The 15,013-nt window shown below is 38.5% G+C and overlaps 4 protein-coding genes across 7 annotated transcripts; 3 read left to right on the top strand and 1 right to left on the bottom strand.

Annotated features, from left to right (window-relative positions):
• Positions 1-2,388: 2,388 nt before the first annotated feature.
• On the bottom strand, positions 2,389-3,370 carry LOC113305389. The gene is made up of 2 exons (XM_026554436.1): positions 3,167-3,370; positions 2,389-3,030 (listed from the first exon to the last, which is right to left on the bottom strand). The coding sequence occupies exons 1-2, from the start codon at positions 3,368-3,370 to the stop codon at positions 2,389-2,391; spliced, it is 846 nt and encodes a 281-aa protein (XP_026410221.1).
• Positions 3,371-9,924: 6,554 nt separating this feature from the next.
• LOC113302752 (NAP1-related protein 2-like) lies at positions 9,925-12,347 on the top strand. Of its 4 annotated transcripts, none has more exons than XM_026551690.1 (8): positions 9,925-10,121; positions 10,206-10,382; positions 10,457-10,507; positions 10,656-10,730; positions 10,895-11,004; positions 11,096-11,151; positions 11,808-11,863; positions 12,233-12,347. In XM_026551690.1, exons 1-7 carry the CDS (start codon positions 10,056-10,058, stop codon positions 11,813-11,815), a joined length of 543 nt encoding a protein of 180 aa, XP_026407475.1. In that variant the 5' UTR covers positions 9,925-10,055; the 3' UTR covers positions 11,816-11,863; positions 12,233-12,347. The 4 variants fall into 4 exon arrangements, with proteins under 4 accessions (XP_026407475.1, XP_026407474.1, XP_026407471.1 ...); XM_026551689.1 differs by lacking the exon at positions 12,233-12,347 and adding an exon at positions 11,423-11,479 and having other exon boundaries at positions 11,808-11,860; XM_026551686.1 differs by lacking the exon at positions 12,233-12,347 and adding an exon at positions 11,245-11,333 and having other exon boundaries at positions 11,423-11,858.
• On the top strand, positions 12,284-13,365 carry LOC113305388 (NAP1-related protein 2-like). The gene is made up of 4 exons (XM_026554435.1): positions 12,284-12,349; positions 12,783-12,950; positions 13,081-13,131; positions 13,282-13,365. The coding sequence occupies exons 1-4, from the start codon at positions 12,284-12,286 to the stop codon at positions 13,363-13,365; spliced, it is 369 nt and encodes a 122-aa protein (XP_026410220.1).
• LOC113302753 (NAP1-related protein 1-like) lies at positions 12,788-14,684 on the top strand. The gene is made up of 8 exons (XM_026551691.1): positions 12,788-12,940; positions 13,081-13,131; positions 13,282-13,361; positions 13,438-13,618; positions 13,710-13,753; positions 13,857-13,911; positions 14,045-14,101; positions 14,212-14,684. The coding sequence occupies exons 4-8, from the start codon at positions 13,538-13,540 to the stop codon at positions 14,299-14,301; spliced, it is 327 nt and encodes a 108-aa protein (XP_026407476.1). The 5' UTR covers positions 12,788-12,940; positions 13,081-13,131; positions 13,282-13,361; positions 13,438-13,537; the 3' UTR covers positions 14,302-14,684.
• Positions 14,685-15,013: the final 329 nt, after the last annotated feature.

The raw sequence follows: 15,013 nt of genomic DNA, 5'->3' as shown, positions 1-15,013 counted from the left end.
AGAAATAAAAAACACTCTTCTCAAAGCTATAAGAACCCCAATTAAACCATCAATTCGAACTCAAACCATCTCACTGCCAGATTCAAAATTAACTTAAACCCTAGTTGATCACCACAGACTCATCAAAGATTCTTGTTCTTCGTCGACTGTTCAATATCACTGCTAAATAAAAGATCTACAATAACAACAATGACATACTAATATGAGTTGATCGATTTTGGTGTAGTTTTTCTCTGCTGAGTCGAGGGTCTTGCTGACATAATAGATTGGTTGTTCCACTTTCGTGTAGGTTTTGGCCAGGACTGCGCTAACTGCATCTTCGGTTGGTACTATGTATAGGACCATCACCTCATCGGGATCGGGCTTCTGAAGGATCGGGATTGTATCCAGGTACTCTTTAATTTTCTGGAAGGCTTCTTTGCATTCGGCAGTCCATTAGACTTTACTTCCTTTTTTGAGGATGCTGAAGAAGTGTTTGCACCTGTCGGACGATCTGGCTATGAATCTCCCAGTGCTGCTAGGGAACCATTGAGATGTTGGACTTCTTTCAGATTCTTTGGGTATTGCATTTCCACGATGGCTTTGATCTTGCAGGGTCGACTTCGGTGCCCCTCTTCCTTACTATATATCCGAGGAATTTCCCTGATGTGACACCGATTGTACATTTTTCTGGATTTACTTTCATGTTGTGTTTCCTCATGGCTTCGAAGATATCTCTAAGGTCTTGATGGTAGTCTTTACGTAGCTTACACTTGACGAGCATGTCATCAACATAAACTTCTAATGTGTTTCCGATCCATGGCTTGAAGACAACATCGACCATTCTCTGGTATGTTGCCCCTGCATTCCTCAGTCCGAAGGGCATCCATGTGTAGAAGTAGAGGCCGTGTGGGGTGTATAATGTCGTATGTTGTTGATATTCTTCTGCCAAGGCCACCTGGTTGTTCCCAGAATATACGCCCATGAATGATAGTTCTTTGTATACTTCAACAGCTTCTACCAATTGGTCGATGCTTGGGAGCGGGTAACTATCCTTTGGACACGCCTTATTGAGGTTTGTGAAATCGATGCATATCCTTACTCCTCCATTCTTCTTTGGCACGATGACCATGTTCGATATCCACGTTGGATATTTCACCTCTTTGATGAACCCTGCTTCCAACAACTTGCGAAGCTCTTTCTTAATTGCCTGGTGGTATTCTGGTGCGACTTTCCGTATCTTTTGTCTAAAGGGGGTCGTTCCTGGCTTTATACGAAGCTCATTCAGGATTATTTTTGGGTCGATCCCTGGCATATCCCCTAACTTCCATGCGAAGATGTCAGCATACTTTGTAAGCAACCTGACTAGAGCTGCCTCTCGTTCCTTGTCCATTAAGGTTCCAATTTTGATCATCTTAGGGTCTTCTTCGGTCCATATATTGATCTCCTTCGTGGGTTCCACTGGTGTGAACATAGGCTTTGACTCCCTATAAGAGGAACGTTATTTAATTGCTATTTGTAGGCTCTTTGGTCTCCTTTGTTGCTGAGGTACTTGCCTCGTTAGTTACCGCGATGCTTTATTTTGCCAAGATTTTTACTGATATTTCTTCTAGGTAAAGGTCGATTTCTTTGTCCTTCGCAGCAGCCTTGTTTTTGTTTATGCGGGATTTCCGCTGCTCTTCTTGTTCGTTGTTGAGTTGGTTTTGTAGGGCTTGGCATTCTCGGGCGGTGACTTGATCTCCTTTAATTTTCATTACCCCTTCGGGTGTTGGGAATCTAAGGTATTGATGATACGTTGCTGCTACTCCTTTGAGTTTGTGATCTTCGTCCGATGATGGCGTTGTATGGGGATGTGGCATCCACTATGCTGAACCGAGTTTCTACCTTCATTAGGTCTGCTTTTACTTCTAACACAATGTCTCCTAGAGGCTTTGTAGGTGCGCCGTTGAGCCCATACATGGTATAGTACGATGACATCATATGCTCGTCGTTTAGCTCCATTCGCTTGAATGTGTCATAAAATAGAATGTTGACTGAGCTTCCTCCGTCGATCAGTATCTTCTTGACATTGCATCCTGCTACTAGAAGCGTGAGAACTAGCGGATCGTTGTGGTCCTCCACGTCGTCTTCAACGCCCTCGGCATCGAACGTCATTGGAGCATTCATCCATTCTTCGTGTTCATCCACTTCGACTCCGTCGATCTTGTACAGCTCGCAGTAGTCCTCGAATTGTTTCCTCAATATTTTTCCTATTTGAACAGTCACGGAGGGGTCGTCCGATTCATAGCATGAAATAGTGCTGAGTGTTTGGTTACCCTCGGGTAATTGGACTTGCTTGTTTCGTTTTGCTCTGTCTTCGGTTTCCGCCTTATGAACATACTGCTTGAGGTACCCAACGTCAATCATCTTTTAAATCATTATCTCGAGGTTCTTGCACTTTTCCGTATGATGGTCGTTGAAACAATGATACTCGCAGTAGTCTCTTGATTTCTCTGGTCGGGGTGGATGGTTTCCTTTGGACCAAGTCCACTCCAAGTTTTCTCGACCCTTAATCTCCCTTAGGATGCGGGTGTAGGTGGTGTTTAGATTTGTGTATACTTGGTCCTCGAATTTCCGGTCATCACGCTTCCGATCATCCCTTAGTCCTTTCATATCTTCGTTATTGCGCTCAACCGAGCATCCCCTTTTGGATCCGCTGGCTTGTTCTGTTGAATTGGTCCGATGAGATCTCTGTGTCTGGGCTCTGGGATTCTCCCGCCGGATTTCTTCCAATCTGGCATGTTTTCCGATGATTACTCGAAGGTCTCCTTCGGTTGTTGGGACACTTCCGTGGATCTCGACGAAAAATGGACTCATCCTATCCATCCCCCATTTATAGAAGTTGATACTGACCACTGGATCTACGTTCCCTATTGCTTGGAAAATCTTATGCCACCTGTTGGTATATTCTCTGATGGTCTCCTTATGTTTGACGGCCAGCGAAAAGAGTTTTTCCATGCATGTGTTGACGGTGTTGTTGTACATGTAAGTCCTCAAGAATTTCTCGGTGAGCTGGTTGTAGGAGTCAATGAAATTGGGAGGTAGGTTATCAAACCACGATAGGGTCGATCCTTTCAGGATCGATGGGAAGTATCTGCATAAGACCACGTCGTCTTGATCCCACCGGGCTAAGGTATGATTGTAATACCAAAAGATGGGCTGCGGGATCACTGGATCCGTCATAGCACTCGAAGGATGGGATGGGACATTTTTGGGGAATCATGGCTTTGGCCAAATGCGCAGTTATCGGTGTGGTGGAATGTTCTCTCATCACTTCTTCCAGTCTTCCTCCCCCTTGCCTAGTCTTTAGTTGCTGAATTTCAGCCATCATTTCAGTACGAAGGTTCTCCATGGCGAGCATATGGCCTTCTCTGATCATGGACCGTCCTTGTTGAAAAAGTGGGGGTCTAACAACACCATCCAATATTTCGCTTAGCAATCTGTATGGACAAACTCGAATATACTTTTAAGAGAACCAACAAGACTCAATCAATTAAAAGTATATCAATGAGTTTATATCTCTCTCTTGATTTGATGTACTCAAGCAGGAACTGCGAGTTCAAACCAAATGAAAGGAATGACTTGGATGGTACCAAAGACCAATATCCAAGGATCAATCAATGACAATCAACAAATAAAGGTTGGATTACTCTAATTTATTATCTAACGCACAACCTGTATTATTTCAATTATAAAGATAAAACAATATAATGCGGAAATTGAAATAATACAGACACCATAAATTTTGTTAACGAGGAAACCGCAAATGCAGAAAAACCTCGGGACCTAGTCCAGATTGAATACACACTGTATTAAGCCGCTACAGACACTAGCCTACTCCAAGCTAACTTGGACTGGACTGTAGTTGAACCCCAATCAATCTCCCACTGATCCAAGGTATAGTTATGCTCCTACGCCTCTGATCCCAGCAGGATACTACGCACTTGATTCCCTTAGCAGATCTCACCCACAACTAAGAGTTGCTACGACCCAAAATCACAGGCTTTGACAATAAACAAATCTGTCTCACACAGACAAGTCTATCAAAGTATCAATCTGTCTCCCACAGATAAACCCTAAAGGTTTTGTTACGTCTTTTGATAATAATCAAGGTGAACATGAACCAATTGATAATCCGGTCTTATATTCCCGAAGAACAACCTAGAGTTATCAATCACCTCATAACAATCTTAATCGTATGGTAGCGAAACAACATGTTGCAGAATCACAAACAATGAGACGAATATGTTTGTGATTACTTTTTATATCTTGTCTATCGGAGATATCAATCTCAAGCCAATCAATCTGATTTTACTCGTATGATAGAAGATGTAAGATCAGATCACACACCTACGATAAAAGTAGTATCGGCCTGTCTTCACAATCCCAATGAAGTCTTTAAGTCGTTAACCTGGTTTTAGAAGAAGAAAACCAAAGGTTAAAGGAGAATCAACTCTAGCACGCAAACTAATATCACACGTAAGGTGTGGGGATTAGTTTTGCACAATACTAGATGTCTCCTTTATATAGTCTTTCAAATCAGGGTTTGCAATCAATGTTATATTAGTAACAAAGCATTCAATATCCACCGTTAGATGAAAACCTGATTTAGATTCAAGCTAATATTTCTCAACTGTTAGATCGAAAACTTAGCTTGTTACATACACTTGAGAATGCACGCTTCTAGGTTTGTTAACCGTACCCAAACGTATGCACATGTTGGTTTAACAATAGTTAACCAAAAGTTTAGCCATATGAGCATTCCATATCAACCATGTTCTTCTCCACCATAACTAGTTCAAATGACTTCAAATGAACTAGTTAGAGAGTTGTTCAATTGCAAGAAAATCTTATGTACTACACAAGACACAATTGAAGCAAAGATGATTTGGTACATTTGAATCGGTTGATGAAATTTTATAGCCACGGTTTGCAAATTGCATTCCTTAGTCTTTTTAAGTTTAAGTTCAAAAATCATCTTCAGATATATAACCTTCTCAAGTTCGCAGACTAGATTCGCGGACTTAAGTTACCGGGCGGAGTTTACAAACTCCAACAAAAATTCTCGGGAATGAGAACTTCGCCGGTCACGGACTGAGTTCACGGACTTAGCTTCATGCAAGTAGTTTGTCAACTCCAGCATAAATTATCGGGTTTGAGAACTTCGGCAGTTCGCGGATTTGGCTCATGCCATTCTTCCGGTTCTCTTGATCAACAAAGTTCACAAACTTTGGTTCAAGGAATATGACTTATACATAAATGTGTTTCCACAACAATGCTTATGTCCACCATTGGTTATGTAATCTAAACTCTCATTTCAATCATTGAATCATTCTTAGAGGACGTTATATAGTTGTTACACAATTTCTCGTCAAAGCAATTTTCAAGATGATTGAAACATATCATGACTTTCGTCACATGGTAAAGATAAACTTGATCGAAGCGAAAAGCTTACCAACACATATTTCGAGATATATATAGGCGAGGTATACTCGTCTCGAAATACCAAATGTGTATAATCAAAGTATATATATATAGCATACGACTTCTTGTCTCAAAGAGTAGGAGATAGAGTAGATAGACTTTTGAGTGATAGATAAGTTCAAGTCTTCACATACCTTTTTGTCGAGAAGTTCCACCGGTTCCTTGAGTAGTTCATCTACTTGTATGATGAATCGCCATGAAGTCCTTGAGCTCAACTACACTTTCTATCCTAGTCCGATACTTAGCTATAATAGACTAGAAATCAAGACTTATAGTTCGACCGAGCAATGCTCTAACACTTGTCTTCGGTCTTAACTATCGAAATAGTTTGAGTCATCGGGGATATAATCTGGATCGGATAACCTGTTTCCTCTGGCCGCTCTTCGGTTTAGTGGTTCGGGATTTTCGACATTTGCTACTACCATTCTTCGGTCTTGATTAAGCTGTGGTGCCTTCGAATTAGCTTCGTCGTGCAAGTTTCTTACCTCATTGCTCTGGGCGATCCTATCTTTGAGCTGCTGGTTTTCTTGTGCGAGTAGGGTCACCGCATCTGCATATAACTTCTGGTTCCTCTTCAACTCTGCCATCATCTGGATGGACTGGTTTGATCCTTGGTTCGGAGTTCCTTCCTGTGGTTGTCCTCCAGCAGCAACAATATGCCCTTCATCAACAGTTTTTATTAGAGGGATATGTGGATCGATATGAGGGGCTCGAAGCTCTACTGGCTGTTGTGTTGTTTGGTTCGTTGTCAAAAGTGGTTCGCTGGTCAGTAGCGGTTGGTTCTGATCGTTGGTGAGTGGCATTCCATAAAAGGGCTGCTATACCATCGACTCTACCATTCCTTCCCGTTGTTCGTTTGCACGAGTGACCGCTGCTACTTTTGAAGCTCTTGCTTTGGTAACTGCGGCTTTTAAAGCGGCTGCTGCTACAGTGCTGGCGTCTAGGGGTGTCGTACTTTCTGCTCCAACTTATTTCTGGTTGGTTATTTTGAGCTTTTCACCCTTCTGCTTGCCGTGTGTCATGACTGAGGTTGTCCTTGGTGTTTCTTTCGATGATTCCTTCGCTTTACCTACATCCTTGGCTTTTTCCATCTTCGATTTTCTGCAAATACAAATTGTTGTTGACAAAAAGGAATCCACATTGGTTTCATTAGTGATATTAATCCAAGGAGTAGGCTAACAGTCCCAGCGCATATTAAAAAGTCCTCGTAAATAAGATAGTCAAGATGGCATGGCCTAGGAAATGTAGGGTCTAGAGTTCGTAAGTGAAAATATACAGTTTGATGCATATTTTCTTAAAAAGAATATAATTTTGATGAAAACGTGGATTTGGCAGCTCGTTCAAAGATAAAGTCATAGATCCAACGATAAAACCGCAGATCTAAGGATATAACATAGATCTAAAAATAAAAAGCACAGATCCAAATATAAAAAGCGTAGATCTAAAGATAAAAACATAGATCTATCCATAAAAACGTGGATCTAAAGATAAAAACGTAGATCTAAAGATAAAAACATAGATCTATTCATAAAAACGTAGATCTAACGATGAAAACATAGATCTAAATACATTTCAAGGGAGAAAAATGGTGAATTTCCCCAAAACGCTATTACTTGGGGAACAACGCTGAGAGCACAGAAGAATAATTTCACAGGAAAAGATAAATCTTTTCCCGGACAAAAGTCCCTGTTTCTAGCGCCAGATTGTGAACACGAAAATAACGATGGTATCTTTGTGTCCACAAACAATATTCACATCATAATTAAAATGACTTAATAATGATAAACCATGCATGTTCATAAAGAAGACTCAGAGCCATTAGGCTCGTCCTCGTCTCACATCAGTGGGAAGATATGATTGTAGTTCGAAATATATGAAGTATAAATAAGGTGCGGAGAATAAAATGCAGAAATGTAAATGATGGTTCGGCACTAAGGCCTACGTCCATGGGGTAGCTGTTTCACTGTGGCATGAAGGATTACATGGATAGTCCAAAGACTTTGGGTGGCTAACGAAGATAGGTCTCTCAAGATTTTTATTCTCACTTATCCTAACTCTTTCTCTTTTTTCTCTCTCTGTTTGTTTACAATTGGTCGACCCCTTTTCTCATAGTGGAGTGGGGTATTTATAGGATTTACAGATGGGTCCCTTTCTTCTGAGATATCTGTCTTTATCTTTTTGGTTACGGTGCCGATCTGATGCCCTCTTCGTCTTCGGCTCCAGCGTTCCTCAACAGTCTAATATGATAACGAAGACGAACCTTCTTCTCCTCCATAGGATGTTCGACACGTGCCCTACACCTAGGATAATTAATGCGGGTGGTTGGGGGATGCACGCATGTCATTGACAGCTGGTGATGTGTGTGTCAGCCATTTTTACTCTTGTCCATCTGATTTGAATCTTCCTCGAGATGGTGGAAAGTTACCTTTTAGATCTGCTATGGTGTATCGCGGTGATTCCTTCTTCTGTGTCCCTTCCTTGGTCATCGTTGGATCTTCAGAGGATGAGTACGTGGCAGACCGAGGCTTAGATCGCCTTTTTAGGTGTCGCGACGTTGCATCATTGTTCTGATGCCCCTTGCTTCTATGCCACACACCTGTCTTCTTCGTGATACGTGGTCAATTCCAGATTATTTACCTACATTGATCGGCATCTTCGCTTGCTCCATTCCTCCTGGTGATCATAACCTTTCCCTCGTATTTTGTTTAAACATTTTCTTCTAGTTTCTGATTTTATACCAAGAAGATAGCTCTAGAAGGAAACTAGGGAATGTTCAAACGAACCCAAAATTCAAAATTAGGTCAAACTAAACATAACTACGTACTAGTGTGCGATTGGATGTGGTGTGTGGTGGTGGTAAAACCATTAACTTTCTTTTGTTTGTTTTACTTTCTGAGTGATTGGTGCTAATTCAAAAAAAATTAACAAGGTGGTGGCAGCCACTAACTCTTCTTCCAATGATCGACCGCACTAATCATTTGTTGTTACTTGGATTCAACATTACGGTGTGTACTAATTAAATAAATACAAAATTGGTTAAAAAGTACACAAAATCAAAAAAAAATTTGGTGAAAAAGACATTTGAATTTTGATATTGTTTAAATGCATAAAAATATAAAAATAATCACGCTGTAAACAGTTTCATCTTACCTATTTTTAAATACTTTTTCTTATTTTTAATTTACATCAGGATGCATCCAATTTCATCCTTGCTAACTTTTTAAGTTTAAGTCAGGATGAATCCGGTTTTATCCTTGCTATTTTTTTGGTGTCCATTTCACCCATAATAATTTTTACTCGTCCATTTGAATCATGTTTTAAAAATATTTGGACAAATGACCCATTTTCCGTTAAATAAATTTCTAATGTAGGATTTTAATATATCTTTGATGGATTTTTAATGAAAATAAAGATTAATGGAGAGGAAAATCAAAGTCAAATTTAATTTGACTTCTATAGGTGGTAATTAGAAAATAAAATAAAATTTGAAAATACATTTACTTCAAAAATTCTAGTGAGAGTGGTAAATATGAGAAACGTAGGTGGCAAATAGGCGGAACATTCGAAAGCCTAGTCCGACAAAACCAAAGTACCAAAGTCCAAGTGTCCGACTATCCTGAAAAAAGATTCCTAATCGACTTCGGTCTGTTTTACCAAAGTATCCCTGTTCTAATTCTTACCCCAAAGAAAAGTTATTTATTATTTTTCTTGAGTTTGTTTTTCTCCATGCGAAACCCGAGAGAGAGCTTTTCTATTTTATTTCAGTAGAAGAAGAAGAAACGCAAGACAGGTAAAATTTATGTTCCGCTCTTCTGTACTGTGGAAACTAGTGTTCTGTTAAATTACCCAAACAGTAATAGTTAATGTTTTGTTAGATCCACCATTTTTTTTTGAAGCATATGTTAGATCCATCTAATCCAGCGGATCAAAATATATATTTTTAATTGGGGCTATTTTTTATTGATAACTTGTTTTTAATTTTTAGCAGGTGTAAGCTTGATTTCCTCTTATATATATATATGTATGAATCATTTAAAAAAGAAAGTTTTTGTCATCACAGAGTGCAAGGTTCCAACGAAAATTATGGGACGACCGTTAGAGCATCTCCAATGTTAGGGGTGAAGATCTTAAAAAGACATGACACATATGATTTAACACTTTTTTAACCAAACATTAATTTCCAATGCTAAGGTAAAGGTTAATGAAAATCATGATAAGGATGCCATCTCATAAGAAGGGGTAAAGGAGAAAGTCATATCTTCACCTTCTTCATGACCCTGGGTTTATTGACACATCATCAAGATTTTATTCCAAAATTAATTTCTTTTAATTAGAAAATATTGTTATTGGGTGATAACTTCAAAGATGTTTTTTCCCCATAGTTTTAACCCTTTTCCAAAATTGATTTTAGTGTAAGAAGACTTTAGCATTGGAGATGAAAGTTGAGGTAAAATGTCAAATTTTCATTTGTTTTAGCCACATAGGAATCACCCCCAATAAAAAAATATTAATAAGACATCCACATAGGATGACTTCCACCCTTAGCATTGCAGATGCTCTTAGAGGATGCTCTTGAATTGTTGGACCCGATAATGGAATTACAAGCTGAGGTTGATAAGGTGAGTATGTTAATCTCACCCGTTACTTTGATCTTATCTTGTTTAGTTTAATTTTGTTGATTTTATCCGTGGGATAATATACAGGTTAACGAAGAGGAGTATGATCGCAAGTTCAAAATAAAGGAGAAATGCAAGGAGACACTGCGATGGGATGAGAATCTGGGGTGTCTTCGACACCCTTGCATCACTTCATCACAGAAATCTCTATTGCAGGAGAGAAGTGAAATTGTCAAAACACTTCCTCGGTTCTGGTCGACTGTGGTTCGTAATCTATCCTTATTCTGTTATCAGCTTCCTTTGATGCTTATTTGACTTGGCGATTTTACGGTCCACAGTTATCTGCTGACCAGGGGCCTCTGAGATACATGAATGAAGAAGAACAAGAGGTTTAACTCCTTGAATGCATCTGTGTTTCAAGATATCCCTTTAATGGAACTTATTGGATATGTTGGGGACTGGTCGTCTAATTCTGACTTCCTAATCCATAGAATTCTTGAAAATTTGAAATTCACATATACATTTTTTTTAATGCAGATAATGTTGAAGTATCTAAAGTCTGTGGATGTATTCTATGAGGATGGTGAGAAATCTGGGTTCACGATTTTTTTGGTGAGTTTTATTTATATCTCCATCCCTTTATTTGGGTTTGGACAGGTGTAACTTCTATTTTTAGAAATACATTTGATCATTAGTTCGAAATCATGTAATGTTGCTGTTCAGTTTGAAATACTTATAATATATTTAACTGAGGTTAATATGTTCCCTGATTGCAGCACATGGATATAAATCCGTACTTCGGCAATTCAACTCTGATAAGACATTCAACTTCAACCGTGAAGGAATCCATAGTAAAGGAGGCACTGCAATCAGGTGGAAGAATGAGGTAAGGGAAATAAGATGGTAATTCCAAATTAGACATCGCCTAGATATTATATTACAGAATTTTTACTTGTAGTTTTCTTTTTTTTGTGAAGGACATTGAGGTTTTTCCTGAAAAGGGGGGCACGCAGTCGCATACTGACATGCCTAGGTTTGTTGGCTTGTCACTCTAGGCTTTGCAAATTTTGTGCAAATATGTTATGGTTTTATAACTAATTGGTATCCAATTGATTCATTCATATAGGTTATGAAAGTTCTGAGGAAATCCTTATTGGAGTATCTTCTATTTTCTTTTTGTTACTTATGTTAGAGTTAAAGTCCAACATATAATAGGTTAGTCAAGATGGAATTTGAAAAGTTACAAAGTTCTGCTGTATTATCACAGTAATGATTACATCCTTCCGCTCGTGCTTAATTTGCAGCATTAGGGTTGGCAAACTACTGCCTGGGCATTCTATGCTTGAGGTAGTGAAATATGGGTGCGGATACTTTCTCTCCAATATTAGGGTTGGCAAACTACTGCCTGCATAATTCTTCAGGCTACTATACCTGTATGTATTCTTAGTTTTAGCTGCCTGGTTGCATGATTCAGTAGTTCACTAAACTGTTATGTCTTAGAGGATGGTACATGGGAACACTGTATGGTAATGTCTATAAACATTTGACCTTTGACTTTCTTTGAAGAAATTTTGCTGTACTGATGCTCGTCCTTCGTATGCTCTTATGATCACAGCTTCTTTAAATGGTAGGAAGCAGAGTCACACAATTCTGATAGTTGTTCACTTAGCCAGCTTTTACATCCTTCAGGTGGCTGAAGAAATTTTGCAGGAATTTTGGCCGAATGCACATAAATATTATCTCATGTAAGTTTCTCATTGGCCGAATGCAACTCCCTAGAAGATAAAAGGTCCAAGTTCAATTATATCAACTATAGTTATTAAAAATGAAACGTCAAAAAGAGAAGAGTTTCTATTTCCTAATTTGTTCTCTCTCTCCCTCTCCCTCCCCAACAGCTACAAATAAAAAGATTAATGGTGAAAGATTTTCTTCTAAATAGATTATTATATCATTTACATATAAATCATAACTGATTTTTTGTCTAGTCTTTTAGTGATGTGATTATCCATATCTTCCCTCCATGAAATATTGTCTTCCACTCATTATACTTTTTAGGGCAACATTTTCTGGTGCATGCTATCACTAACCTAAAAACGTAATTAAATTACTTTAAGGGGAAGAAAAAGGGTACAGAAAAAGGAAGGCAGGGGCTGACTGAACAACAAATGGTGAGGAGAAATTCTCAAGACCAGGGAAAGAAATTGGAAGCAATAAGTGCTAAGCTTCAAAGGGTGAGAGCTGTTAATTTTGTTTGTCTTTTGTTTTAGCTTTAAGGTTCACGGGGCAGATTTTGTTTCGGTTTTTATTTTGGGTTAATTAAAAAAGTGTCCGTAGTGGTAATGGAAAGGTTTTAGTGATTTCAAGTAGTGCATTTTTTTATTGTCTCGGTGCATTCTCTGTCTTTTATGTACATGTACACAAAAGGACTATTCTAACGTTTTTTCTGTTCAGGTTTTCTAATATTAGCCAGGTCTTTTCTAAGCACCCCTCCTCGAGTACTTGTTTCCCTGTCCAAGTTACTTGTAATAAATTGGAAGAGTTTGCTTCAACGGTCAAAAAGATTGCTAATTTGCAGTTTTTATGTATAAGTCATACCAATTTGTTTTGCTTAGCTCCGTAAATTTTGTGTGTTTGCTCATTTTCTGATCTGGGCATGTTGTACAGGCTGAAGAGCAGGCAACCAAGGAAAGGTGCACAATGAGAATGGAGCAGGAATTGGTGTTATTGAAGGGAGAGAGGATTGTGCACAAGGAGTGTGAAAGCTTGCGGAGACAACTTTACAATCAAAGGAGTCAAATTATCAAAAGCATTCCTTGTTTCTGGTTAACTGCTGTTCATAATCTGGACTCCCCTCATCGTTATTTTTGTCAGCATATTGAGTATCTGATGTATTTCCTGTATTCTCTTACTGACAACACCATTAATTGGCTTGGCAATGTGTTTGTTTTGTTTCTTTTTGCAGTTTTTAAGTCATTATGCGCTTCACCATCTCTTGAGTGGAGAAGATCAGAAGGTAGCTCTTCAATCATATCCATAATTTGGAATTAAGACTTGAATGAGCTGTTTACAACTTTTGATTTCTGAATTTTGAAATATAAAATATTGAAATCTGACATTGTAATCTGTCCAAACCATGATATAACGCGTCATTTGTTATTTGCAGATATTCAGATTTCTTAATTCTGTAAACGTTAAGAGACTGAAGACGTTGAAGGTGTCATATCTGGGAATACAATTACGTTGGTGAGTTTCCTCGATATCCCCAACTAGTTTTTTTTTTTGCTTCGCTTTATTCTTTAATTTTATGTCTTGATTGCAGAAATTTGATGAGAATCCTTACTTCAAAAATGATAGCCTCGAAAAGATAATATCATATACTGTCATGAGTCATGATCCACTAAAAGAATACGCTGAAGTTCATGAGTAGTGATCCCCTAAAAGAATACACTGAAGCTAAAGTGGAAATTCGTGCCAGCGATATTCACAGGAAAGATGGCATGGTTGGTGAAATTATATCTCTTACTTTTGGACGATTATAACTATAACTGAATAACACAATACTAACATTCACTTATAATTTTTTCTTGAAAGGACATAACTGGAAATAAACGAGGGTTTACAGACACTGGCACAAGGTTTGTTTTATTATCATGCTCGTCTGTTGGTATTTGCAGACTTGTGTTCCCTAGACATTGATATGCATGACACTCAACTTCCTTACTTATTTCCGAATTGCAGCTTCTTTACCTGGTTCTGTGATCGGGGATGTGTTGCAATGAAGGCCTATGATGAGGTAATATCATGTACACTTCTTATTTTGTTAGCCATTCTATAAAGTAAATGTTTGTATATTATCAAGTTGCCGGACTACTCCGGTGGACCTGACCATGACATGTCTTGTTAATTTATTTTGTTTTGTATTGCAGGTTGCAAACTTAATTAAACAGGATTTATGGCCAGATGCAGGCAGATATTTTGTCTATGTGAGTTTATTTGCCTCTTTCCTGTTATTGCTGAACAAAATTTTGCCTCTTTCCTCTTTTCATGCATGGTGATGCATTCACTTGACTTCGGTTTCTCTATTGTCATCCAGGGAAATTTAGATGATGGAAATAAGGTTGTCCTTGATGCAATTGACGAGACATCACACTTTACCTCGTCGCTACGTGCATTCTTCATATAAATTGGAAATTAAACATGAGTAGGAATTCAAAATCTTTTGATTGTCAGGAGTAATGTAGGAGTTCAAAATCTTTTGAATGCCAGGAGTTATGTATAACATGTTTGGTGGTGTACTCAGATTAACGGTGTCAGCTAACTTGTAGGAGTTAGTAGTGGTGCTTATTAGTGTGTTACCTGGTTAGTAGTAGTGGTTCAAAATTAGGAGTCTTTATGTATTAGAGGACGTACTGGGTTACCAACTAGCTAGTACTCTTTACTTAGCTTGTAGGGATATGGGGTCGTATACAATAATGGCATGTACTGACCACTAACTATGTAACTATCTCACTAACTAAACTGTGTAGTTAATAGTACTGATATATGTACAGTAAGGCTAGCCTAGCATACAAGTAGGGTATATGTACTGGTGGTCATTTAATACGAAGTACTAAACTTTGGAAGTGAAAGCAAAGAGGTGGATTTTATTCCTCAAGTTTGTTGATGATACATTTGAAGGTGGAGAGACCACTCGGCTATTTATAGCCATTAGCATTGAGTCGGTAAATAAACAAAGCATACACGTGTTTTCATTTCAAGACTTACTTAACAACTAAGATGGTGATACTTATCTAGTTTAGGCGGTTAATAATTAACCAAGAAGTAAATCCAGTGTTCTCGGTCAATGGTGGGCCACCCCAAATAGACATGTTCACATAATACTCCCCCTTGGACAC

Source organism: Papaver somniferum, chromosome 8 (genome assembly GCF_003573695.1).
Source record: "Papaver somniferum cultivar HN1 chromosome 8, ASM357369v1, whole genome shotgun sequence".
Taxonomy (NCBI): domain Eukaryota; kingdom Viridiplantae; phylum Streptophyta; class Magnoliopsida; order Ranunculales; family Papaveraceae; genus Papaver; species Papaver somniferum.
Note: the sequence above shows the minus strand (reverse complement) of the source record. Positions and strands in the feature narration are given on the sequence as shown.